Here is a 26455-nt window from a genome sequence, read left to right on the forward strand (position 1 = left end):
GCGTCGTCGTCGTCGTCGTCGGGACTGCCAACAACGCAGGCGCCGTCGGGAGCCATCTACGCGCTCGTCTCCAAGAAGAACAACAACAACAACAAGTCGGCAACCTCGCTCCTGGCGCCGATTGTCGCCTCTGGCACCCCGAACGCGGCGACCGAGGAGGTGGTGCGTCTGGGCAAGCTGCTGAACGACGCCGCTGCTGACGCCGAGAATGCAGAGGGTCGTCTGCGCGCGCTCGAGGACAAACTGCGACGGATTGAAGACAATGCAGGCGTCGAGCCAGCGGTTTTGGCCCGTGCGCGCGCCCTCACCAACATTACGCAGCGCATTGGCAGCAGCTCGTCGTTCTCGCGCAACATTGTGGGGACGACACAGCCACTACACCAGCTCGACAAGCACTTGTATGATCCGGTCGCCGATCTCCCTCCATTGCACGCGAATGGCGCGAGCAGCGGCAGCAGCAGCAGCAGCAGCAACAGTCGCCAACAACCCAATCGGCATCCTTCCGACGAGTCGGATGGCCTTCAAGACGACATTATCGCTGGCTACATGCGCAATCTCATCACCAGCCCAACCTCCTCGAAAAGCAACAACACAGCCGGGCTCATTCTGCAAAACGACGACTTGTACGAGTCGCCACAAGACTACACCATCAAAATCAAGCAGCTGCAGCAGCCATCCGGTGGTGCGAACGACGATGTTGGCGGAGAAAGCAGCAGCAGCAGTGGCGGCCATCCGGTCGTCACCTCGACCTCGTCCGGCTCGCTCAGCCAGGACGCTTCCTCCCCAGCCCCGGCCAGAATGAAAATCACGCGATCCGCCTCGGTCGACGCGTCCACCTCGCTGTCCACCAGCCCTCCTGCACGCCTCCTCGACACAGCATCGGCTGCTGCTCGCCGACTCAACACTTGCTCGGTCTTTACATCCGAAAACCTGCTCAAGGAGACGGTCGAAATGTCCGGCTTCCTGACCAAGCAGGGCGGCACGGTCAAGTCGTGGCGTCGCCGTTGGTTTGTGCTGGCCGACCGCACTCTCATGTACTACAAGGCGCAGTCGGATGTCAGCAAAAACCAGCCTCTCGGCCGCGTGCCTCTCAACGGGTTTTCGCGCATTGCAAAGTGAGCAGCGGGGGCAGCAGTAGTGTTGGCGTGTGTGGGGTGTTTTGTTTTGTTTTGTTTTTGTGCGCGACTTGTCGCGAAAATGTCGTTCACTCATCTCTCTCCCTTTTTTTGCCCATCCTTTTTTTCTTTTTGGGTTTGTTTGTTCTCAGAAACGACACTCTGGGCAAGCAGTTCCTGTTTGAAATCTTCACTCCTCGCCGCACGTATTACTTGTCTGCAGACACGGAGGCGGAGATGAAGAGCTGGCTCCAGGTGCTCCAAAACGTGCTCAAGCGGACTTCCACCATCCCGCTCGCGCTGCAGAGCGACGAGAGCGGAGGCGCTGCCATTTCGGGCTGGATGACCAAGGTCAAGCGCGGCAGCTTCAAGCGACGATGGTTTGTCCTGCTCGGCAAGGTCTTGTACTTTTACCGAACGCCGCAAGATTCCGTCCCATTAGGCGAAATCTACCTGCTGGAGGCTACGGTGGAGACCATCAACCCCGCGGACGATTCCGACCACGAGAGTGACGCGGAGAGCTTCCACTGCTTTGGCATCAGCACGCGCTACACGTCGTACCACTTTGTGGCCGAGAGCGCAGAGGAGAAGGATCGCTGGATGTACCACATTGTGATTGCCAGCAACACCCCACAGCCCAAGGTTGGCACCGAGACGGAGCGCTTGATTGCCAAGCTGGACGGCAATCCCGACGACCCCGTCCTCAACAACCCGGCCCTGACGTTCACCAAGGAGCCCATCACCGAGTCTCTCATCACCCTGCCGTCGCGCGAGCTCGAGCAAGAGGCCGTCAACATGTTCAAGGCGCTGCTATTGTACACGGGCGTCGTCATTGACTTGACGGCTGTCGACTACCACCTGTCGCTCGCGCAAAACATCATCACCAAGTGCCTTGCTCGTCCCGAGCTGCGCAACGAGCTCTTCTGCCAGCTCATCCGCCAGACAAACAAGCACCCGTACCCCAACTCGTCGCTGACGCTCCAGTGCTGGCACGTCCTGGCCATTGCCTGCGGCATCTTTTTGCCCTCGCGCCAGTTCCTCGAGTACCTCAACACGCACCTCACGCGCCACGGCACCACCAAGACCGAGTCTGGCAAGTTTGCCCTGTACTGCCAGCGCTGCGTGCGCCGCACCGAGGCCAACGGCCACCGCACGCACCGGCCCAGCCGCATGGAGGTGGCGTCGGTCATTCTGCGCAATCCCTACGACCACTCCTTCCCGATGAGCATTCCAGTGCTCCTGCCCGGCGGCCAGCAGCACATTGTTGGCTTTGACCCGGCATCCACGGTGGAGGAGATGCTCAACATGCTCAACCGCGAGCTGCGACTTCGGCCGACCAGCATGACAGGATTTGCACTGTTCTGCCGGGATCCGATCCACACCAACATTGACCGCAGCTTGAAGGCGTCCACCAGCATCGGCGACGTTCTGGGCCTGTGGGAGCGACAGGCTCGCGAACACAAAGTCGGTCTGGTCGACCAGCACAGCTCGCCCGTCCGCCTCGGCTTCCGTCGAAAGCTGTACTTTAAGAGCCTCAACCGCGTCGGCGGACCCGACGATGCCGTGACCGATCCCGAGCGGCTCTTGCTCTTCCACCAGGCGCACGCGCAGCTGATGGACGGAAAGTATCCCGTCACCGAGAGCAATGCGATTGAGCTGGGTGCCTTGCAGGCGCAGTTCAAGCATGGCGATCTCGTTCTTGCCGCGTTGGCGATGGAAACCAGGTCTCAACAGCAGGCTCCTGGGCTGCACTCATCGCAGCTCAACCTGTCTCAGCAGCAAGCACTCAATGCATCTCACCAGGTCGCACAGTCGCTGCCCAACATGTCGTACTTGTCATCGTCGTCCTCGTTTGCAGTGGAAGGCGGAGGCGTCATGCATTCGGGCATTCCCTCGTCCGGTTCCATGTCTGTTTCATCGAGCTCAGCTCTCCGGATTGAACAGCTGGTTGAATCCTGCTTGCGCGAGTTCATTCCCGTTCGCTTGCTCGAAGCGAACGCCAACAACACAAACCACCTGGTTCGCCATTTCCAGGACAAGTGGCAGGCGCTCCGCGGCATGAAGGCCGAGCTCTGTTTACCGACTGGCCCTATTACGGCAGTGCGCTTTTTGTGATCGAGGTATGTCCATTTTGTGATCGAGGTATGTCCATTTTTTGATTTCTCTCGTTGGTATTTGGCTTTTTTCGTGTGTGTGTGTGTGTGTGTGTGTGTGTGTGTGTGTTTGATGCATTTCGGACACAGGACCGCCAAAACTCCTCCGATCTTTGCTGGATGGCTGTCAACGAGAAGGGTCTCTATGTTTTGGACTACGCAACGATGGTATGGCCTTGTCGTTTGGCGTTTTTGGGCGTTCTGCTGCCACCGATTCACTCATTTTTCTTTCTTTCTCTCCCCTCCCCGCGTCCTTCTTCTGCTGAACCATCAGAAACTCAAAACCAGCCACGAATACCGCAAGATGCTCAGCTTTGGCAACTCTGGCGGCGACTTCGTCCTTGTGGTTCACTCGGGATCCGGTCGCTCGAGCGACATCAACGAGGCTACCGAAAAGCTCCGTTACGGCACCAATGAGGTTCGCGAAGTCACGAGCACCATCGCCGATTACATCAACGCCATTGTTCGCCGCGAAGGTTTGTGTTTTCGCCGTGATTGTTTTCCTTGTTTGCAGGAGAGGCGAGAACAGCCAACGAACTTACGGTTGATGTTCCAATTGTTCAGGCATTGTCTGCGACGCGACCGAAATTCCGAGCCTGTGAACGCTGCAATCCCAACCTCCGCATATGCGAGCCATGCCTCCATCACACTATCGACTAATGTGTTCCTTGTCGTTTCATTTACTCTTCAGTTTTTGGTGTGTGTTGTCACCACCTCTGCTCTCCCTGTTCTGCGAGGTGACAGTGTTTCTTCTTTTTGTTTCTCTTTCGTCTCTTTTGTCTGCGAGTGTATCAGTGTCTGTGTGGTCTTTGGTGGTGGGTTCTTTGTTTTCCCATCGCCAACATCCGATTGTGAATACTGTACCAATTCCAATTCCTACTTCCCCCATCGAATCTCTCGTTATTCTAGTCATTCAGTCATTCAGTCATTCAGTCGTAGCGCATCCAACTTGAGCACTGCACACACACACACAGTCCTCTTCCATTTTTGCATGACGGGCAACAGTCGCGAGTATTCCAAACTCGCCTCCTCTGGCGATGACCACGACGCCGAATCATCTGCCGTGTCCGCGTCGTCCGAGCGCCACGAGAGCCTGACTCTGCTGCCATCAAAGTCGTCGTCGTCCGCTCTGCCGCAGTCCCAGAGCGCGTCTGCAGCAGGAGGTGCGTCGAACGGTAGCAGCAGCAGCCAGAGTGGCACGAGTGGCCACACGCGCGTGGCAGTCCCGTCGTACCAGCACAGCGGCGCTCTGAGCAGTTCCGCCGCGCACCACACATCCCGCATGGTGAGTCTTGCGAGTGCCAGCACCACAGAGTGCAAGCGGCGAGTGACATGGGCGGGTGGGGGGCGGGCGCAAATCCCGCTAGCTTCCCATTGGCACGCTCGTGAATCACGCAATGCAATTGGCTGGGAAACGGGGATCAGTGCCACATCCATTGCTACATTGCCATGGATGGATACAATGAGGCGGGGGGAGGGAATTGATCATATTCAACGAGGCGCACCAGTGGAACCTGAGATTGTCTGAGATTGCCGGAAGTTCGTTCTGAATCGTTTTGTTTTGATCTGACTTCCATATTTGTCAACATCTCCGACCCAAATGCTCAGACGTGCGGGCAGCGTCTGCGCTTGGCGACGCGCAACAAGCTCTTCCTTCTGTCAATGGTCTTGCTTGTGTCGACAATCACACTTGCTGCGCTGCTGGCCAACACGATGAGTCGAGGTAAACAACAAGAGTCGAGAAGGGCAAAAAAAAAAGTTTGGCAACGCGCTTGGTTTTTGCTCACCCTGCTGTGTGAATCGCGTCAGGCGAGTCGACCGCACCACGAAACCTCGTCGTTATGATTAGCGATGGTTATGGCCCGGCTCAGGCGACGATGGGTCGATTGTACTACAATCTGGTGGTGAAGGGCCGGAATCTGACCGACACCAACCCGTCATTGCCGCTGCCGCTCGACACGTTCGCTGTCGGCGCCTCGCGCACCCGCTCCTCAAGCTCGCTTGTGACCGACTCGGCCGCGGGTGCCACAGCATACGCTTGCCGCAAGAAGGCTGTGAATGGCTACGTTGGTGTCGACAGCTTGGACAAACCCTGCGGCACGCTCATGGAGGCTGCCATTGCTCGTGGCATGCGCACTGGTGTCGTTGTGACCAGCCGCATCACGCATGCGACTCCGGCATCCTTCACCTCGCACGTGCTGGACCGCGACAACGAAGCGCTGATTGCCGTTCAGCAGCTTGGCACGGGCGTTGATTTGTACATGGGTGGTGGTCGCTGCTACTTTACTCCCCAGTCCGCCTCTGGCTCTTGCCGGACTGACGACTTTGACGGTTTGCAGAATGCCACTGCTCGTGGTTACCACGTTTTGTTGGATCGAGCGGGATTTGATGCCGTGCGTCCCGTGGCCTCCAGGTATGCACGGCTCGCAGCAAAAGCGGAGTGTGGGGACGATGGACGTCGCTTTTTTGATGCTCAGGAGCAGCGTGTTCTCACCGTGTTCGAATTGTGCAATGCTTTGCTTTGTTCTTTTCATCCTACAGCCTCCCAATTCTTGGTCTCTTTGCGAAAAGTCACATGAATTACGAGATTGATCGCAACCCTTCCCAGCAGCCGTCCCTTGCCGAGATGGTGACCAAGGCGATTGCCATTCTGGAGGACGCGACCAAAGACTCGGACCAAGGCTTTATGCTGTTGGTGGAAGGCAGTCGGATTGGTAGGCAATCGCCTTGTTTTCCCTCCTCTGAAAGTCAAAAAGTTTAGCGGCGTTTCGTGATTACTGTCACTCACAACCAACAACAACAAAAACAGACATGGCCGGACACGACAACGACCCCGCCACCGAAGTTCGTGATATTCTTGCCTACCAGGACGCGGTGCAAGTCGTCAAGCAATATGCTCAGAAAAACCCCAACACGCTCGTTGTTTCTGTACGACTTGATGCGCTTAGGGCTGGGGAGAGTGCTGAGAGAGCATTCACTGACCGACATCCTGCCTGTTGCTGCTCGTTTTCCAATCTTTGCCTGTTGCCTCCGGTAGACATCGGATCACGAGACCGGCGGAATGACGCTCGGCGTCCAAACAGACTATCTGGAGTACCCAGAGTACGAGTGGACGCCGTACCCGTTGCAGCGCCAACTAAACTCGACAGAGGTCTTGGCAAAGGCCATCCGGAAGCTGTATGACGATGGCGGCAACGTGACCGACTATTTGGTGAGCACAGTGTTGCCAGTCTATCTGGGCATTCCCAGCTGGACGGAGAGCGACATCCAAGCTATTCTGGACGGACTGCAGCTTTACATTGGAAACGGCTCCGACTTTTACCTCAAGAAGCCATTGAACATTTTGGTGAGCAACGCTGCTGGTATCGGCTGGACCACGCCAGGCCATTCTGGAGTCGATGTAAACTTGTATGCCATGGGATCCTCTTCGTCCAAGATTGTTGGAAATCTTGAAAATACCCAAGTTGGGCAGCTGATTGAGGAGATCTTTTCGTTCGATCTGGACGCGATCACGAAAAAAGTCGCGTAAGGATTGCGGTTGTTTGTTTTGTTGTTGGAGTAGTTGATGATTGTTGGGACTTTTTGTTCTGACCGAATTGAACTGGTAACTGTTTGCAGGAACGTCGCGACTCAATAATCCATCGATGGCCGCCTGTACTGTTCTGTGGTTTTCAAATGAAAAATTAAACAAATTTCATCTGTTCCCCTCGATTTTCAACCGAAACTGTGTATTGAGCACGTAGAGCAGCAATGCACAGCAATTGAGCAAGCACAATCGCCAAGATCAATGCGACTTGGCATCGGACTCCTTTTGCATTTGTCGCTGGACGAGCTCAGAGTACAGTCCCTTGCGAGCCATGAGTTCCTGATGGCGCCCGAGCTCAACAATGCGTCCGCCATAAACGACACCAATGCAGTCCGCTCGCTGAATGGTGCTGAGGCGGTGTGCAATCACAACCACCGTTCGGCCTTTCATCAACCGGTCAAGGGCTTCTTGCACCTGCAGAATGCAACAAACGAAAAAAAAAGCGGTGAGCAACATGTTTGTTTCTTTTGATTGATTTGAACGTGCAGGCACAGAAACAAAGCGCCCCTCACCAATTTTTCGCTTTGAGCGTCCAGTGCGCTTGTTGCTTCATCCAAAATGAGAATCTTGGGGTCTTTCAGAATGGCTCTGCGTGCACAAAAGCGAGATTAGAACCAACTGCCAAAAAACCAAAAGTGCTTTTGGTTCCATCAAAGTTTGAGCCTTGCCTGGCAATTGCGATGCGTTGTCTTTGACCGCCGGAGACAGTAACGCCCCGCTCTCCAACAATCGTGTCATAGCCTGTGTTACAAATCAATGAGTGGAGGAAGCATTCCAAGATTGACGACACAAAGTCGAAACGTCAGCTCTCTCACCGTTCGGGAAGTTGCGAATAAAACCGTCTGCATTCGCTTGAAGGGCAGCATATTCAATCTGTTGTTGAAGTTGATGCAAACCAAATTCAGCAACATGACATTCTCAAGGATAGAGTAGCGTCACAACTCACCTCGGCGTCCGTAGCGTTGGGCCGGCCATAGCGAATATTGTCACGAATGCTGCCCGCAAACAGCACGGGCTCTTGGTTGATGTACCCGATCAGCTCGCCGCGCAGCCAAGAAGGATCCAGAGTGCGAATGTCAAACCCATCCAACAGCACCTGACCAAGAACTGGGTCGTAAAACCGCTCGAGCAACGCCGCGATGGTCGACTTGCCGCCACCCGATGCGCCACAAAGAGCGAGAACAGTGCCAGGCTTGACACGAAGATTCAGTTGATCGAGCACCAGCTGCTCCGGTCGAGTCGGGTAGCGGAATGAGACGTTGCGGAACTCGATATCGCCAACAACATTATCGAGCGAGATTCCACCTCGAACGGGGATGGTTGGCTTTCGTGAGCAAGGGGAAACAAACAACCACAAAAAAACAGAAGAGAAGCCGTCAGAGCAAGCAAACGACACAATCCAGTTCGCAACAACAAACAAACAAACAACAGCATGTAAATTTACCTGCAGGCGAATGTACTCGTGAACACGCGCGCCGGCGGACATGCCTCGCACGACAGCACCAAACAGAATGGAGAGCTGCGAGAGCGAGCGTTGAATGCTTTGGGTGGCGACGAGGAAGGAGGTCAAGTTGCCAGCCGTGATTTCGCGATTGACGACAAACGTGCCGCCCACATAGAGGACAGCGAGGACAATGCCGTTGATCGCGAGGTTGGAGACTGCCTGGAAGACGCCAATGCCGGCGCCTAGAATCACGTTCAGGGAGCGAGAGCGGTCGACCTCGCGGGTGAAGACAGCCTCTTCGCGGTCTTCCATGGCAAAGGCACGCACCGTTCGAATGTTGCCAAGCGCCTCTTCGGCAGTGGCTGCAGCGATCGCAACCTGCGACTGGGCCAATCGTGACAGCCGACGCAGCACAGAGCCAAAGATTGCACCGGCTCCCACAATGGCAGGGATGATGATCACCAGGACGGTGGTGAGGCGGGAGGAGATGGTCAGCAGAGCAACGACGCTGCCGACGAACTGGGTGCCGCTGCGGAGGCCAGTAGAAATGATCATCTTGAACGAGCTCTTAAAGTCTTGAACGTCGGCAGTGAGTCGTGTCAGGACCTACGAGAAAAAGAACAGAGAATCCGAAGGGAAGGGAAACGAGGCGTGAGAAAACTCAAATTTCCCCCACTTGTGAGGCTGCAGTAAAAACAACTCAAAAGTAGTTTAAAAACAGAGTCGGTGGCAAAACTTTACCTCGCCGGTGCGATGCGCATCAAAGAAGGCAACATCTTGACGCAGGAGCGAGTTGAACAGACGAAGCCGCAAACGCTCGGCCAGACGCTCGCCCACAAGCGACAAGAGCGTGATGTAGATGAAAGTGAATCCGGCTTGCAAGGTGTAAATGGAGATGAGGCGCAGAGCAGGCAGCTGCAGGTCTGCGATCGAGACCGAAGTCAAGTCGCCATCCGCAGCAGACCGAGACACCAAGTTGGCCAAGTCGCCGAGCAACAGGGGGATGCGAACGTTGCAGATGGCTGAGCCGAAGCTGGCGGCGACGGCAATCGCCAGCAAGAAGAGATCGGGCAGCAGGAGCTTCAAGAAGAACATTGTCGGGGATTCGTCCACGAGAGCTACAGTAGGGCGGGTTCCGGACAAGGTCTTGTCGTCGTCGTCGTTGTTGTCGTCAGCATCTGATTCATCGGCGGATGAGGGTTTGGTCTCGCTGCAGATGCACAAAATCGGAGCACAATCGGTTGCAACAAATTCGGACGTTAGCGACGCCATCACGCAGATTATACACGTGGGCTGGCTTGTGTGCTTACACATTCACTTGATACTTGACATTCGAGGGCTGATCTTCCTCGTTGGGAGCAGCAGCAGCCGCTCGCGCGAGTACGGTTGCCGGCACGAACAGCGAGCGAATCCAAGCAATCCAACCCGAGCTCTGATTCTCGTCATTGTTATCATTATTGCCATCCGATCCATCATCCGAGTAGTAGTAGTACATTGCAGTTGCGATTCCGGTCGCGACCGTCGCAGTAGCTGCGATGGACGGGTAAGTTGAATTGCGATCTGCCAATCCAAACATCATTCATCACTGAGATTGACACAATTCATAATCCAATGCATCTCTCTCACTGTGAGAGTGTGACTGACGGTTGCGACTGGTCGTTGAGGGGGACGTTGAGATTGAGCGGCAGGCGGGCAGACGTACTGCTGCTGCTGCTGCTGCTGCTGCTGCTGCTGGAGTCGCGCCACTGCAACGACGAGCAGCATGGTGGTAAGCAGCGATGAGGATGGGTGACAGTGAGGCGGCGGCGTTGGCGGTGGTGGTTGGCGGTAGGATTGAGCGGCGAGCGACGAGTCCGAGTCCGAGTCCGAGTCCGGCTCTGAACGGACTGAAGCAGCGCATCATCATCACCATTCAGATAAAAAAAATGATGAATGAATGAAGGTATAGCGAGCGAAATAAAAGGATGGGAATGACGAAACGAGGCGGAATGGTGGGTTTAGAATTGCAGTACAACTGTCATCCAACGAGACTCGTTTGTATGTTGATCGAGAGTAGTGTGGCTGCATTTCGGAGGCAAATGCACACTCGCGAATTGCACCTCAAGCAGAAAGGGTTGCGGAAAACCGGGATAAACACTCAATGCATTTGGTTGTTGACAAAACGACAATCTTAAACAGCAAGACAAATTTGAACGAATCGAATAAACTCATGTCAGCATGCTATTGCTTGGGGCCCTGTGCACTCCGCTCTGCCTTGAGACGCTGCTCGTACTCGCCAAGCTGCCGGCGAAAGCCTGGATTGGGCGAAATGATGGGTCGGGCGTCGCGGATGATGCCAAGCGCTTGCTCGACCGTGTAATTGTGCTTGAACATGAGATAGGCGGCCACAAACGTCGATGAGCGCGAGATTCCTGCTTGGCTGATGGTTTGATGTGCAGTGCAGAGTGAATAACAACGAGGTCAGCGCGTCTGTGCACTGGAAGGAGGCGAAACGCAGCTTCAAACAAACAGCCCTTCTCTTCTTACCAATGAACCAGCACCGCACCACCGCCTTCAATAGCACTGTCAATAAACTTGACACCGTCTGGGATGAACTTGAGCGCGTCAGCAAATGACAGGTCGACGAGCTTGACTGCATGATACTGGAGCTTGTCTGGAAAGTAGTTGTCTGCGCACTGCACAGCGAGATTGACGACGTGCGTGATGCCTTCGCTTTCAATTGCAGGCCAGTTCATAGCGGCCTCCATGGCACTGATATAGAGCTTGTCAATGACCTGAGTGGAAGCAAAGCAAACAAAGGCGCGATCGACGACAAACGAGTTTAGTTTTCGCGCAAAGTCGTTCCAACTCTCAAGATCGTTCCCAAAGTCCTTTCGCAAGCTCTCCGTCGTGCTTGTCTGAGAATAGGGGGTGAGCCTCCGATTTTCCCCCTTTGACGTTACCTTGTCTGGCTTGTTCAGCTTGTCCATGTCCTTGACTGGCATTGGGATTGGCTCGCGCTCTTCCGCGACGACCGAGCCGTCTGTCTGTTGCTTCTCGACGTACTGAGATTCAGAGATTCAGTCAGTCGAGGAAACCGCACAAAAGAAACAAGAAAAAAAAAACCGCCAAATTCTCAGAATCCCACTCTCGCTGCTGCTCCTCGACAGTCCTTGCTTACACGAGTGCCGTCCTCGCGCACAATGATGGTCTCAGTCTTGCGCAGTCGATGGGCGGGGAATGCGGCGATGCTGTCGAGGAGCAGTGGGGTGGACATGTTTTGGATTGTGGGTATGACGTCAAAGCGAGTTTGAAGGAAACTAATAAATTGAAATGAGGAGTGAGGGAAATCAGTATGAATTGAAAAAGGCCTTTTTATACGAAATGGTTGCTTTGGCTGTTGAAAATTTCAGGAAAAGCTGACACAAGTGCAACCAATGAACGAAATGGGATTCAACTGCGCTTCATTGAAAATCGCGGATCAGCCATTCATGATACAAGATCAAGAGAGCAAACGGGGAATATGAGAACATCGAGACACAGGCTCAGCGAGACGGAAAGGGGAGCAGATCTTGAAAACAAAAATAATCCGGAAGAGTTGACATTCATTGAAAAATCCCCGTCGCAGCCATGGATCAGGAATACAAGCACAATGTCACACAGTCAGCGAGCAAGGAAGCAGTGACAGATGACGCCCAGGGGTGGAGCAGGTTGAAAGCAAATCAATCGAAAAAATCGAACTCTCAAATATTCAGGTGCGCTTCGTTGAACATCCCGGTGCAAACAGCAACGAGGAATACAACTCAAATGACACTCAACCAGCCAAGAAGAAAGGACGCAGTGACGGACGAACGCCAAGCGAGCCAGCAAATCAATCCGAAATTGAACGCCCGAGCCAAATCCATGCTGAACGCTCAAAGAACAACAAGCAGCTGTAACGTTTGGCGCTACCTGTCGTTCACCAGTACTTGGGTCTTACTGGCTTCCATTGACTTGCATTCATTTCGATCTGCCTTGCTTTCAAACCTGTTTGTTGCTTGCTGCTGTAATTTCCGCACTTTTTCGATCAACAAATCATTGTGTTTTTGAATGATTGTTTATTCCAAGTCGCGCGATTTTTTGAATTTTGTTGTTTTGTTGATTGAGTGTTATTTTGTGTTTTGTGTTTCACAGCGAGCTTGCATTGAAGCAGGCTCAATCCTTGGACCAAACCCTGTTTCGCTTCCTGTATTTTTCCATGCACATGACATGCAATTCCGCCGTCCATCCAAAAGCAGCTCCTTGCCCTTCTCTCTCTCTGTCTCTCCCCAAATCCAAAGTGCGCGAGTCATGTGAGACACGGCATGCGTGGCATTGGAGATTGAGACGAAAAACCCGCGCGTTTTTTCCCCTTGTCTTCGCCTTCCCGCGCTTTTTCCACGACGATTGTTTCCTCAATCCAATGAAATGCACGTTTTCCCCCTTCATTCCATTATGATTGTTTTGTTGATGCGACAAACAACACAAATCAAAACACGCGCAACACGAGGTTTCACCAAATCAAGCGGGAAAACAAGAACGAAAACTGGAACAAACCCGGTTTTTTTTTTGTTCCTTTTTTTTTTTTTTTTTTTTTTTTTTTTTTTTTTTTTTTTTTTTTTTTTTTGGGGTCGGTTGCTTCCTTTTTTTTTTTTTTTCCCTTTTTTTTCCGGGAATTTTTTTTTCGTCCAACCTCGTGGTACGTCGAACGCAAAAGCCGTCCAACGCAACACACTCGCAAAGCAGCAGCACAAAAGCACGAACAAACACCTACACCACCAAACCATCGATTCAAGCCGCTCCCCTCACCGCCGCCCTCCAAACACTCGCAAGCGTTTTTTGCAGCGAGGTTAAAGTATTGGTTCTCAACACTTTTTTTTTTTTTTTTTTTTTTTTTACTTCTTCTTGTTGTGGTTTGGACGCGAGCTGATCCTGGTGGGCGTGAGGCCCTCCCCATCGACCCAGCATGGACGTACCTTGCTATGCAACACATTCGCGCCTTGAGATGCCCCCCCCCCCCCGCAATCGATGCCCCTCCGCGAAAGCGAAATCGCGAATCAACAGTCGCCACACTGAGCGAAAACGACTCGTTTTTTTTTTTTTTTTTTTTTGCTATTCCTACTCCTCGTGTCTCTCCTCCTTGTTCGCTGTTTGATCGTGTTCCACGGGTGGTATTGAGCTTTGTCTCATGTCACGATGGAACTGAGCTCAAGTGGGGACTGGGCTGTGATGCCAACGGGGTCGCTTGACCGCGGTTGGATTCGGTTTCGTGGTAACACGCTTCTTTGGCGTTTTTTTTTTTTTTTTTTTTTTTTTTTTTTCGCTGCATTTTGATTCCGTAACATTTTCCCACTGTCGCGTTTTGGCCTCCATGTGAGCTGCTGGCCGTTCACAAGCACGATGTGATGGTGGCAAATGCACCCGATTCAAAAGCACGGTCGCAAAAAAAAGGCCCAGTGTGGCACACAAAGCGAGAGGCACCCGGATGGACGTACCGGCAGATTTTGAGGTTTTTTTTTTTTTTTTTTTTTTGAGGTGGAGACCCAATAGAACTGTGTTTCCACCACATGCCGCGCTTCATGTGTGTGTGTCACGCTCCGTCTCTCTCTCTGCTCTCTCTCCCTCTCTCTCTCTATCTTTCATCCGCGCGCACTTTTCTGTTCGTTGTGCATCGATTGAATCTGCTTTTGGATTCAGAAGAGCGAGTTGGATGATGAATCAAATGATTTGGTGTTTTCGTCTTGTTCCTTTTGGCTGTTTTCGTGTGTTCCCCGCGTGTTGCTTTGCTTCAGTCATCTGCCATTTTGACCACACACTGTGATGGTTGACTCACTCACCTCTCTCTCTCTATCTTCCTTCTCATTCTCCTCTCCCATTCTCATTCTTCTCTCCTCTTCGCTTGTTCCTGAAACTCAATCACTCGTTCTCTCTCTCGTTGTTTTTTTACGTGACGTTCTTTGCTTCAATCATCCGGATTTCCATCCCCGTCACTCCTTTTTTTCTCCCTTTCCTTTCCTTTCCTTTTCCTTTGTTTTTGTTTGAATACCGTTCCTCACATTGACTCGTCATTTCTTGTTTGATTCTGTGCTGATTGTCACAGCCAAAACGTCCCACAAAGCAGAGGAAAGCCGCGCCATCAAAACAAACGCAACAGCAGAGAGCAGGAAAACGGTAGCGTTGTTTTTTCCCCTCCCTCTCTCCCTCTGAGCAGCCAGCGCGCCGTGTCGAAATCACAAGTTCCAAGCCTCCCTCCCTCTCTCTCTCTCTCTCTCTTTCTGAACCCCCTCTGAACCCCCATCTGAACCCCCCCCCCTGTGAACGCCGCGCTTCTCAAGCAAATGTCAGCGTCACCAGAGAAGCCATCCGCATCGCCAACCGACTCTGTGACCATCGAGCTCGGCAGCAGCGATCAGCCGGCACCGGCCACCGTCCCTGCCCCTGCCTCTGCTTCTACTTCTGCTGCTGCACCCACCACCCAGCGCGAACTCAAGGCCAGCCGCAAAAAGCTCGAGTGGACGCCGTCGGCCGACAACCGCGCCCACCGCGCGCGCCACAGCCACCAGTCGCGATCCAACAGCACAACGCCCAGCACGCTCTCCACGGACGAGGACGATTCGACCTCGGACGAGGACGGCTCGACCGACACGGACGGGAGCGCCTCGCTGTCGTCGGAATCTGGATCCGTCTCCAAGGCCGTCAACCAGAACGCTGACAATGAAGAGTCCGACCAGGACGACATTGTCGACTCCAACACGGAGGATTTGCGCATGGCACGCGCCACCCCGCGCAACAAGCGAAAGCCAAGGCGCAAGAGCGCAGACCAGACTGCCGGAGATCTGGAGGCTGCCGGCGTGGAGAGCGATTCCGGCAATGAGGGTGACAACGACAGCAACTCGCGGTTTGCCCCCAGCAGCACCCAAAACTCCAACATGCAGCTCACCTCCACCGTTGGTTCGTCGCCCAGCCTGGCGCACGTCGCGGGTGCGACCCACCAACCCGCGCGCAAGCCCAAGGTTGGCACGTACGAGACGGCTTCGGCGCTGTCCAAGTTTTGCTTTGTCTGGCTCGACAGCGTCTTGCGCCGCGCTCGGCAAAAGAAGCTGGCAGAGTCCGAGCTCAACGTCCCGGCCACCGAAGAGGCCGAGCTCTGCTTTCATGAGTTTGAGCGGCACTGGCAGGCCGAGCTGGAGCAGGCTGGCTGGTCTGCTTTCAGCGGCAATTGCGAAAAGCTGGCACCCCAGGCAAACGGCGCCCCTCACGGTGGTTCTGGTTCTGCTGCTGCTGGGACGAAGACTGTGCCACCTCGCCAGCCCTCCGTTCTCCGCGCGCTTCTCAAGGCGTTCTGGCGTGACTTTTTGTGGTCGGCCTTCTTCAAGCTCATGTGGGGCGCGCTGATGGTCTTGACCGCCTCCTACTTTGTGATTGAAATTGTCGCCTTTGTCGCCGATCCCACCCTTCCGTCCTACCGCGGCTGGATTTTGGCCTGCTTTTACGGGTTTTGCTGCTTTTTGCTCTCTGCCGCTCTCCAGCAAATGACCAGTCTGGCCTCCCGCGTCGGTCTCCGCGTGCGTGGCGCCATGATGACGGCCGTGTACCGCAAGGCGCTCACCGTCGAGGGCGTCGCTTCGGAAATTAGTAACGTTGTCACCCTGGTCTCCTCCGACTGCTCGCGTCTGAACGATGGCTGCACCAACTTCCACTACCTCTGGTCTGGTCCGATTGAGGCCCTCTGCATTGTGTGCATTGTCTTTACCCAAACCGGTGTCTCGGCCGTTGTCGGCCTCCTCATTGCCCTGCTGATTGTTCCCTTGCAGTACGTGATTGCGCTTCGCGTCGCGCAAATCCGTCGCAACAACATTGCTGCCACCGACGTGCGCGTCCAGGTCATGAATGAAATTCTGCAAGCCATCAAGCTCGTCAAGTTCTACGCCTGGGAGCGCTCCTTTGCCCGTGCCGTGGAGCGTCTTCGCGCCGACGAACTCAAGTACCTCCGCCAGGGCTCGTACTTTAAGACCGTCCACCTCGTGATTGTCTTTTTCATCCCCGTCATTCTCACGCTGTGCATCTTTTCCATCTTCATTTTCTGGCAAGACCAGTACCTCGACGCTGTCATTGCCTTTACCGTCCTGTCTCTGTTCAACAGTCTCCGCTTCCCGTTGGTCGTCCTGCCCGTCGCCATCAAGAACTTTTCCGACAGCAGCTCCTCGCTCAAGCGCATCTCGACCTTTTTGCTGCTGCCCGAGATGGCACCGCGCGTTCGTCTCAGCACCCCAGGCATTCGCATCGAAGACGCCACATTCTCGTACACTGCCGCCGCCAAGCCTGCCAACTCGCACACCAATCTTCCCTCGCTCGTGGACAACGCCCCGCAGGCCCGCACGTTCATTCCTGGTCTGTCTGGCATCAACATTGACCTCCACGGCCCGACCCTGCTCGCCGTCGTCGGCTCTGTCAGCTCTGGCAAGACATCGCTCATCAACGGTCTTGTCGGCGATGCCGTCATCACTGCCGGTACCGCCAAGGTTGGTGGCACGCTCGCATACGTGCCGCAGACCTCCTGGATTCAGCACGCCTCGGTTCGCGACAACATTCTGTTTGGTCGCCCCATGGACGAAGCGCGCTACCGTCGCACCGTGTTTGCCTGCGCCCTCGAGAGCGACTTTAAGATTCTGCAGTTTGGCGACATGACTGAAATCGGCGAGTCTGGTATCAACCTTTCTGGCGGCCAAAAGCAGCGCATTTCGCTCGCTCGTGCCGTCTACTCCAACTCTGATGTCTACCTGCTTGATTCGCCTCTCAGTGCTGTCGACCACCACACTTGCACCCACATTTTCGAGCACTGCATCAAGGGCATGCTCCGCGACAAGACGGTCGTGCTCGTGACGCACCAGCTGCACTTGCTTCCGCAGTGCGATCTCATTCTTGCCTGCAAGGAAGGTCAGGTGGCATACTATGGTCCTTTCGATCCGATTGCTGTTCGCGGTGCCTTCCCCGGCATTGCGGATGAGGTGCCCGACCTGCCTGCCGGCTTGCACGGTGTTCCCAGCAAGATTGCTCTTTGGCGCCAGCGTCCCGCAGCCCCCTTCGACACTCTGCCCATGTCTCCCGTCGAAGTCATTTCGACCGTTCGACCTGACTCGCTCGAGGAGACTGTCATGACCGAAGGCAAGGAAGGTGGCTCGAAGGCCCGCAAGTCGGAGCGTCGCAGCAAGTGGTACAAGAGCTACGTCGAGTGGTTCCGCCAGGGCACGCGCTTTGGCTTTGTGATGGCCGTCCTCATTGCTGCGGGTGCTCAGGTCATCCGCACGCTCGCCGATTTGTCCGTGCGTGAGTGGGCTCAGAACGGAACCAACCCGGACCAGATGCACTACTTGAGCATTTACCTCGCGTACATTAGCGCCTTCTTGGTGGCCCTGTTTATTCGTGGCCTGGTTTACTTTGCCGTCACCCTCCGCGCTGCGACACGCCTGCACAACAAAATGTTCCGCGCCGTTCTCCGTGCGCCGCTTGCCTTCTTCACCGTCACTCCCCTCGGTCCACTGCTCAACTGCTTCTCGCGTCTGCAAGACCAGGTCGACGAGACGCTGCCCGACTCGCTCCACATGGGCCTGATTTACTTTATGATTCTGATGACCACCGTGGGCGTCCTCATTGCCCTCATCCCCTGGTTTGCGCTCGTGTCGGTGGCCCTCCTCGTTGCCTTTATCGTCCTCCAACACTTGTACGGCCAGGCTTCCAAGTTTATGAAGACGCTGGTTGCCGTGTCCACTCCGCCCGTGTACGCCCACGTCTCTGAGAGTCTCGCTGGTATCAGCGTTGTTCGCGCCTACGAGGCTCAGCCACGCTTTATCAACCACAACATTCGCCTGATCAACCGCAACCACGTCGCACTGTTCAACACTGAGCAAATTCAATGCTGGGTGGCCTTCCGTCTCGACTCGGTCGCCTCGCTCATGGTCTTGGCCACCGCGTTGTTCTGCGTCGGTCTCCGCGACGACCTCAAGGCTTCGGCGGCTGGTCTTGCCATCTCGAGCGCCCTGCAAATGCTCGTCTTCTTGAACAAGTTTGTGCGCTCGGTCACCGAAGTGCGCTCGCAGATTTCCGCCATCGAGACCATTTCGCACTACATTCGCAACACGACTCCCGAGTTGGACACCCCAGCCCCGATTGCGCGTCTCACGGCCGCAAACGAAGATACCCACGGACGCGGCCAGCGTCACGAACGCAAGAAGCAACGCCGCGAGCAGCGTCGCCAGCGTCGCGAGCAGCTCAGCCTGCAAAAGCAGAACGAGCAGGTGCCCATGGAAGACAACCGCCTTCGCCGTGAAATTGAGCTGAACGAGGTCACCATCACCTCCACCACCTCTGCGACCACTGGCCGTCCCAAGGTGCATGTGGCCCGCGCTCTCCCTCCTCGCCGCAACTGGCCACCGGCCGGCGGTATTGCCTTCACCGACGTCAACATGCGCTACTTCCCGACCAGCGATCTGGTCTTGCGTGGCGTCACCTTCACTGTCCAGCCGCGCGAGAAGATTGGCATTGTTGGCCGCACTGGCAGCGGCAAGAGCACCCTGCTGATGGCACTCTTCCGTCTTGTCGAGATGGAGGCCGGCAGCATTCTGATTGACGGCACCGATGTGACCAAGCTGGGGCTGGAGGAACTTCGCGGCTCGCTCGCCATCATTCCTCAGGAGCCCGTCATGTTCCACGGCTCCATCCGCTCCAACCTCGATCCTTTCAACGAGTTTACCGACGCCGAGCTGTGGCTCGCCCTAGAGCTGTCGCACTTGCGACGCACCGTGGAGCGCATGCCCAAGCAGCTCGACACGCCTGTCGCCGCGAACGGCACGGACTTGTCCCTTGGTCAAAAGCAGCTCTTCTGCTTGACGCGCGCCATCTTGCGCAACTCGAGTGTGCTTGTGCTTGACGAAGCCACGTCTGCCCTCGACTTGGAGACGGACTCGCTCATCCAAAAGACCCTGCGTGGTGTGTTTGCCGACTGCACGGTGCTCACCATTGCTCACCGCCTCGAGACCATCATGGACTACGACAAGGTCTTGTTCCTCGATCGCGGCAAGGTGATCGAGTTTGGCCCCGTGAAGCAACTCAAGGAGGACAAGAATTCGCACTTTTACTCGTTGCTCCACGCCGACGACGATCATTCGGACGAGCCCGCAAAGAAGGCGTCTTCTTCTTCTGCTGCCGCCGCCTCCTCTGCCGCCGCTTCCGATGATCACGGCACTCGAGTGTAGAGTACTGCATTCACTGTCTCGTTATTTTAATCCCCCCTTTTTTAGTGTGTGTGTGTTGTCAATTGGAGGGCGTGTATGGTTTGTGCTGAGCGCACATGCATCCTGTCCGTTTGTCTGTCTGCCTGTCTGTCTGTCTGTTTCTCTTTATCTCTTGTCTCTCTGCCTCTTAACTTCTCTTTGTTACCTTGTGATTCTTGCGTGTCTCTTGTATCCATTTCTTGATGAAGTCTGACTTTGTACTAAAATACATTCATTTTTGCAACATCCCGCAATATCTCAGCCCCTGCCTGACCCAATCTGCCCCCCCCCCTATATACTGCACTCTGACTCTCCTAGCGATCCAGTCTTTGTTTGTGAGATGCGACTGTGCTTCAGTCAAGTCCGACGCAACCAGCGCTTGGCTGCCGCGCTGGCGCTGCTGCTGCTCGGCGCAGTCGGCCTCACCGCCCTCCGACAACAGCAGCACCAACGAGTGCAAGGGCAAGTTGGTCAACACTCACAGCTGCCGCAGGAGCAGGAGCAGGGGCCGGACGCACTGCTTCGGTTGCACCCTGAACTGCAAGACCAGCACCACCAGCAGCCCAACCAGCAGCAGCAGCAACAACAACAGCTGCAGCGACAAGCACAACTCAATGCTCATCCAGAGCGCAATCCGCTGCTAAACCTCAATCCTCAGCAACAGCCCAAACAACAACAACCAGAGCTCACTCATCCACAGCAACACGCGCAAGACGCACCTGCAATGGGCAAAGTGAGCGAGTCTGGGCAGTCAATACACAGTGCACAGGACTACGCAGATCAAGTCGCGCCAGAGTCGATTGTACGTATTTGGAGACTTCGGTAGTGTGGGTGTGGCGCTGAGCGAGTCTGAGAAGATTCGACGCATTGCAAACTCGCATTTCACATTTGTGCGCATGTCGGTCTTTTGCTTTCAAACTCTACGTCCCCAATGCCAATGCAGGTCGCAGCACTTCGAGCAAAAGTCGCGCAAATGAACTCAAACATTGTCGTTCAGAACAACAACGACGCTCGCCTTCCTGCACTGAAGCCAAATTTCCCAGTGATTGTCATCCAGATTCACAATCGCTTGTTATACTTTATGCACACCATCCAGTCTTTGGCCCAGGTTGAGGTATGGTTGAGGAGCCAGCCCCGCCATTTTCAACTTTGACCCCACTCCTCGTCTTCGCCCATCTCACGCAACGTGATTTTTGTCTGTGCTTCAGAACATTGGCTCCGCCTTGATTGTGCTGAGTCATGACTTTTGGGACGAACCCATCATGGACTATATTCGAAGCAACCTGAAGTTTTGCCGCTACGTCCAAATCTTTATGCCCCACTCCATGCAGCTACATCCTGAGGCATTTCCCGGTCAGGGGACCAATGACTGTCCGCGCGATCTGAGCAAGTCGGACGCGCGCGCACTCGGCTGTGTGAATGCCGAGTTTCCCGACACGTATGGGCATTATCGCGAAGCACCGTTTGCCATGATCAAACACCACTGGTACGGGGTTTTTTTTGGTTTTTTTGTTTGTTTTTGTTTTGGGTTCTCGAAGGAGGCCAGGGGGGAGGGGGCGGGGGCATGGCGTTGCATGAACTTGGTCATTTTATGCGCTGTACTCACTGTTGCACGAATGTCGAACCAAACCTTTCTTCAGGTGGTGGAAGGCAAACACCGTGTTTGATGTGCTCCAAGTGACCCGAGAAAACAATGGTCCGATGCTCTTTCTGGAAGAAGACCACGTCCTTGCTCCGGATGCACTTGTCGCTGTCATGGCTGCGACGGCTGCGCGACCTCGCTTGTGCCCAAGCTGCCAGCTTGTCGGAATCGCCACGTACAATCCACTCGAAGCAACGATCGACCACAAGGCAGCAACCGCACACACTGCCGCCTGGCTTTCCGCCCAAAACAACATGGGCATGGTGATTGACCGGGCTGCATGGTCGTCCATCAAGTCGTGTCATCGCGATTTCTGCACGTTCGATGACTACAACTGGGACTGGTCCCTGCAGTATGCCGCGTCGACTTGCGTCGGCTCGCTCAACATACTCGTTCTGGACCATCCACGCGTTGTACACATCGGTACTTGTGGTGCGCACGCGTACCAACACAGCCCTGGCAAGCCTTGTAACCCAGCGCAGCTCATGGACCAGCTCAACGCGCTGTGGAATTATAAGAAGTCGTCCATGCTCCACTTTGCCGCCGACGGTACCCCCTCCGAATCCATTTCGCTCTCCAGCAAGGGAGCCATGGCCGTGCCTCGGCCGTCTCCCAATGGCGGGTGGGGAGACCATCGAGACCACGCGCTCTGCATTGCGCAAGTCCGCGCATAAAGTGTGCGTTCGGATTGTTTGTATTTTTAAGATTTGAGGCAAACTGTTTGTTTTTTTTTTATAAAAGAGAATAATATCCACAACCACAACAAGCAAGGGTGTATTCAGAACGAACAACTCCAGACCGTGTGCCAACAAAAACAAAAAAACACTACTACTTGCGCCGCTGTTGTTGTTGTTGCTGTTGCAGGGCTTGCTGTTGGCGGCGTCGGTACGCCTCAATCTGGTCGTCTTTTTGCGATAGTTGCTCATTCATGGTGGCAATGTGCTCTGTCATGAGCTGAATTTGCTGCGCATAGCTTCGCTCGGTGGTGGCAAGCTCGTCCTACGTTTATAATTGACATGCAAAGATGGGTGAAATGTCCAACCTCTCGAACGGCGATCATGATTCCGACCAAAGCGTGTGGTCTCGCTTCTTACCTTGAGCCGGTTGACTGCGCCATTCGCAGCCTCCAATTCCTGTTGAATCGAGGCCTTTTCCGCTTCGCCAACATCGATGCGGCGAGCCAATGCCCTACACTCAATGTGAAAGGCAGCTGCTTTACTATCGGCGAGTTGTAACTGGAGGTGTGTGTACAAAGGGGAATCGGGATCAAGCAAAGAGGGATGAGCCAACCAGTGTCTGCACTAGCACCAGCACACTTGCTCAACCACAAACCTGTTCAGTCAACTGGGCTATGCGGGTAGCAAAGTGCTTCTTGATCAAATCTTCTCGGGCAGCATCGTCGGCCGTGAACGACAGCTTTTCACTCTTTAAACAAGAGAACGCGGTTGAAAAACATCAGCACAGTCCCAAAATAATACCATGCCTCGACAAGCGCTCTTCACACTTACAGCCTTTTTGTTGCCAGAAGCGTCGACAGTGGCAAAAACAACACGTCGAACGCGCGTGCGGGTGTCATTTGCAGCGTGGCCTGGGGTCGGAGACACGGCAGACGAGCGGGCGGAGACTTGCGAGGCCTGGCGAGCCAGATTGTCATCCGACATGTTTGGAGTGAGGTCGAGCGATTCAGAAAGCACCGAGCCTCGGTCGCCGGCTCGAGCGGTCTGCAGCCGCGAAGGCACGGCGGAAATCATTTCACCAAAGTCGTCGCCATCGAAGGCGGCTGGGACAACGCTTGACGAATCATGCTGGGAGGAGGAGGTCATGGACGAAGAAGTGGAGAGGACGGCACCTTGGCTGGCCAATGCGGCCGTAACCAGGACCGTCGTTGGGGCTTCGTTGTTGGCTTGCGGCTTGTTCGGGTTGAGCTGCTGCCGAAGCAACTCTGCTTGAAGAGACTGCACCATCTCTTCCAGCTGTCGGGTTCGTTCCTTCTCCTGGGCAAGCGCACTGGCCGTCAGTTGGGCATCGAGCATGAACTGCTCCTTGTCCTGCTCCAGCTGCATTGTCCTCTCTTGCGCATTGGACACTTGCAACACCAACGCGTCCTTGCTGCTCGCCGAAATGTCCACGATGCGCTTGTTTGCGATCGCCAACGGATACGGGACAGAGTCGGCTTCTGGTTGAGCCAGGAGCGTTTGCATGTAGGCACGGGAGCGCTGCTCGAACGAGGAAAGAAGTGCCGAGGAGAGCGGAGTCGTGGTGGTACAGCTCGCGGACGAGGCAGGCGTCGCCAAAGCCAGTGATGCGGGTGACAGGAAGGAAAGCGAGGCGACTTGAGTGGGCGCACCAGGCAGCAGCGGCGGCGGCGGGGCTCGGCTGCTGGTGGAATGCGTGTCCAAGGAAAGCACGACATTCTTTTCAGCAAGAAGACTGGCAAACTTGCCCGAGCAGTTGACCAGGCCCGTAAGACTCGAGGTGATGCCGTCATTCAGCAGTTTGAGTTGTTTGAGCGAATCGCTCGACGCGCTCCCAACTTCGACAAATGCAGCTGCAGCGCTGCCCTGTTCAAGGGACGCTTTGCTGATGTATTGTGTCGTGATGACTTTGAACTGTTGCTGAATCTGTTGCATAGTTTCGATGAGTTGGCCGACGGCAAACGCCTGGTTTCCGATGGTGGTCGAAGGGCGCTGCTGTGCGTTGCTGGCCGGTTTTGCCGCTGTGGTGGTCGTCGTGACACTGCTGGCAGTGCCTTCATGGCTGCTGCTCGTGCTCGGCTGACCAAAGAAGGGATCCAAGCAACGGGCGTACAGGGAAACATAGCTGGCAATCTTTTCGTACAGGGCTGTCAATTGTCGCAGCGAGGTTGTCAAGTGCCGATTGCGCGCACCCAACGACACGACCCCCGAAGCCGACATGGTTGATGTGGCTAGCGATGGTGAGGAGGCCACAAAAGTGGGATCGAACAGCTTGGTTTCCTCGACGAGAACGGCGGAAAAATGGCGCGCAACGTTCCCAACGAGGGTTGCCAACCCATGGATGGCAACACTCACTTGGCGCGCGGCTTCTGCGAGCGTGACGCTCGTGCTGGCACGATTGGGTCCGCCAAGGCTGTCGGAAGGCGTCAGAATCGCATCCAACGCCTGCTGCAAGGTAGACAGAGCGGCATCGAGCAGCGAAAGGACTGTAGTTCGCCGTGCCACTGCGCGACTGCAATTCAGTGCGGCGAACGTGACCGGAAATGAGGCGTGCTGCCCGTCGGAGGGGAAGAGGAGCACGCGCTTGTCAAGTTGTTGGCAAAGCTCGCCAAACACGATGGCATGCTCGCGAACGAGCGGGACGAGAGAAGTGCATGCCTGTCGCACCGCTCCAACGAGTTCGCGGTCGTAGGGAGCGATATTCAGCGCGGCAAGGTGAGGGAGCTGCAGATCGTCAAATTTGGTGCGTTCGAGCACGGCGGTGGTTTGCTGCTCTGCTTGTCGTTTGAGGCGTGCTTCCGTTTCAGCAAGACTGCGCTTGGTTTGAGCACACTCGCTCGACTGGCGCTCGTTTTCTCGCCGCAGCGATTCGTTCGTGTTCTGCGCGAGGGCCTTCTCCTCAGTCAAGCGTTCCACAATCAACGTTTGCGATTTTTTCAGGCCAGTCACAATGTCGTCGTGTGCCTTGGCTTGCTGCACGAGTTTGTGCATTTCTTGTGCGGTCGCATCCTGGGCATCCTTGTGTTGCCGCGTCATTTCAAACATTTTGATGTGCAATTCCTCGTTTTCGCGAATCTTCGAGCTCAGCTCTTCTTCCGTCACGTGCAGGGACTGCAAGGTGTGCGGCGTGGCGTTCTTCGAGTTGGATCTCTCGCGTCCAGCGGGCGCTGCAGAGCGAACAAGCAACATGGCAGGGTTTTAGTCAGAGCCACATCTTTCATTCGCTCAGCATACAAAAGTCTCCCCCGTACCTTCGAGCTCGGCCTGCAGCACCTCGACTTTCTTGGTGAGATGCGCATTGTGGAAGGTGAGCGTGTCGACGTCTTCGATGAGCTTTCTGGTGCTTTGGTCCTTGCTGTGGAGCTCGTCGCTGAGTGCCGCTACGTTCGCCTGCTCCTGTTTTCACAAATCAAGTCAAATCACAATTTCAGTACTCGTTCAAAAATCAAAACACCCAATGCCAAGGTGGCCTGCAATAGCTCAATAGCTCCATCTTGCGCTTGGGCATTGCTGGGCGATTGCAAATAGAAGGCAGAGGGAGATCTCGCCGTTATTGCGATTGGGATTGGGATTGGGATTGGGATCCCCGCGGACGTACCGTCAGCACGACCTTCTTGAGGACGGCGTTGGCACTGTTGGCCTTTGCAAACTGCTGCATGAGATTGGCGAGGCGCGACACGAGCTCGTCGTGGGAGAGCGACGCAAACTGCGACTGGATGGCAAGCAGCCCAGCAGCATTGGGATTGGCAGCAGTCGCTCCTACTGCAGCTGCAGCAGCAGTGCCCGCGTTGCTGCTGCCACTCGGAGTAGAACCAGTGCTGGACATGCTGGTGCTGGCGATCGGGGCAACCGAGCCGCTCGGACTGCCCGGGCCGGCGCTTGAAGGACCGGCAGCACCAGACATTGCGACCGGAAACTGTCAAATCTGAGAAAAGAAGAAGAAGAGAAAAGAAAAAGGTGAGTGAATGGCAGTATATTGAAACAGAGATGACCGAATGCACACAAGTATCGAATGAATCGAGTGACTTGGAGTCGATGAATGGAGGAAGAGAGAGAGAGAGGGTGCTCGGTTTGTTGCACAGTTGATCGACATTTCGCAGCTGATTCAGCGTTTCAGGATGAATGCATTCATAGATGCCCCTGCATCGAACTAAGTTGGCAAAACCGACAAACACACTCACCCTTGGGAGATGGAAAGCAAAGAAAGGGGCGATTGTCTCTCATTGATTTCAGTATGTTTCGCTTCCTTGCTTCTCCTTCCACCGTCTCTTGCTCTCCGCTTTGATGACTTTGCTTGTTCTCCTGTGTTTCCATGTTCTTTTGTTCTCAATGCATCGACCTCAGCTCTTTGATTGATTGTTCTTTTGCTTGATTTTTCAGTATGTTTCGCTTCTTTGCTTCTCCCCCTTCTTGCTCTGCACTTTGATGACTTTGCTTGTTCTCCTGTGTTTCCATGTTCTTTTTGTTCTCACTGCATCGACCTCAGCTCTTTGATTGATTGCTCTTTTGCTTGACTTTTTTCACGTGGGGGCCAGCATGGTGGTGCAGCTTCA

At 54.8% G+C, this 26455-nt stretch overlaps 6 protein-coding genes across 6 annotated transcripts; 3 read left to right on the forward strand and 3 right to left on the reverse strand.

Annotated features, from left to right (window-relative positions):
* Positions 1-4159: 4159 nt before the first annotated feature.
* CAOG_07436 (alkaline phosphatase) lies at positions 4160-6974 on the forward strand. The gene is made up of 7 exons (XM_004343245.2): positions 4160-4553; positions 4877-4991; positions 5078-5681; positions 5810-5982; positions 6078-6196; positions 6306-6793; positions 6887-6974. Exons 1-7 carry the CDS (start codon positions 4260-4262, stop codon positions 6903-6905), a joined length of 1812 nt encoding a protein of 603 aa, XP_004343295.1. The 5' UTR covers positions 4160-4259; the 3' UTR covers positions 6906-6974.
* Positions 6975-6979: 5 nt separating this feature from the next.
* CAOG_07437 (ATP-binding cassette sub-family B member 8) lies at positions 6980-10214 on the reverse strand. Its single transcript, XM_004343246.2, has 9 exons — positions 9943-10214; positions 9609-9858; positions 9040-9508; positions 8299-8904; positions 7801-8178; positions 7670-7727; positions 7523-7595; positions 7367-7442; positions 6980-7268 (listed from the first exon to the last, which is right to left on the reverse strand). The coding sequence occupies exons 1-9, from the start codon at positions 10208-10210 to the stop codon at positions 7053-7055; spliced, it is 2394 nt and encodes a 797-aa protein (XP_004343296.2). The 5' UTR covers positions 10211-10214; the 3' UTR covers positions 6980-7052.
* Positions 10215-10422: 208 nt separating this feature from the next.
* Positions 10423-11623, reverse strand: CAOG_07438 (dual specificity protein phosphatase 9). Its single transcript, XM_004343247.2, has 4 exons — positions 11459-11623; positions 11241-11342; positions 10825-11072; positions 10423-10717 (listed from the first exon to the last, which is right to left on the reverse strand). The coding sequence occupies exons 1-4, from the start codon at positions 11552-11554 to the stop codon at positions 10519-10521; spliced, it is 645 nt and encodes a 214-aa protein (XP_004343297.1). The 5' UTR covers positions 11555-11623; the 3' UTR covers positions 10423-10518.
* A 2917-nt stretch (positions 11624-14540) lies between these two features.
* CAOG_07439 (ABC transporter ABCC2) lies at positions 14541-19817 on the forward strand. Its single transcript, XM_004343248.2, has one exon. It carries the CDS (start codon positions 14634-14636, stop codon positions 19545-19547), a length of 4914 nt encoding a protein of 1637 aa, XP_004343298.1. The 5' UTR covers positions 14541-14633; the 3' UTR covers positions 19548-19817.
* Positions 19818-19901: 84 nt separating this feature from the next.
* Positions 19902-21969, forward strand: CAOG_07440 (hypothetical protein). Its single transcript, XM_004343249.2, has 4 exons — positions 19902-20367; positions 20509-20679; positions 20774-21051; positions 21206-21969. The coding sequence occupies exons 1-4, from the start codon at positions 19906-19908 to the stop codon at positions 21879-21881; spliced, it is 1587 nt and encodes a 528-aa protein (XP_004343299.1). The 5' UTR covers positions 19902-19905; the 3' UTR covers positions 21882-21969.
* CAOG_07441 (hypothetical protein) lies at positions 21919-25874 on the reverse strand. The gene is made up of 6 exons (XM_004343250.2): positions 25501-25874; positions 25154-25298; positions 22716-25069; positions 22540-22632; positions 22302-22442; positions 21919-22206 (listed from the first exon to the last, which is right to left on the reverse strand). The coding sequence occupies exons 1-6, from the start codon at positions 25804-25806 to the stop codon at positions 22036-22038; spliced, it is 3210 nt and encodes a 1069-aa protein (XP_004343300.1). The 5' UTR covers positions 25807-25874; the 3' UTR covers positions 21919-22035.
* Between the last annotated feature and the right edge of the window lie 581 nt (positions 25875-26455).

This window comes from Capsaspora owczarzaki (genome assembly GCF_000151315.2).
Source record: "Capsaspora owczarzaki ATCC 30864 unplaced genomic scaffold supercont2.15, whole genome shotgun sequence".
NCBI lineage: Eukaryota > Filasterea > Ministeriida > Capsasporidae > Capsaspora > Capsaspora owczarzaki.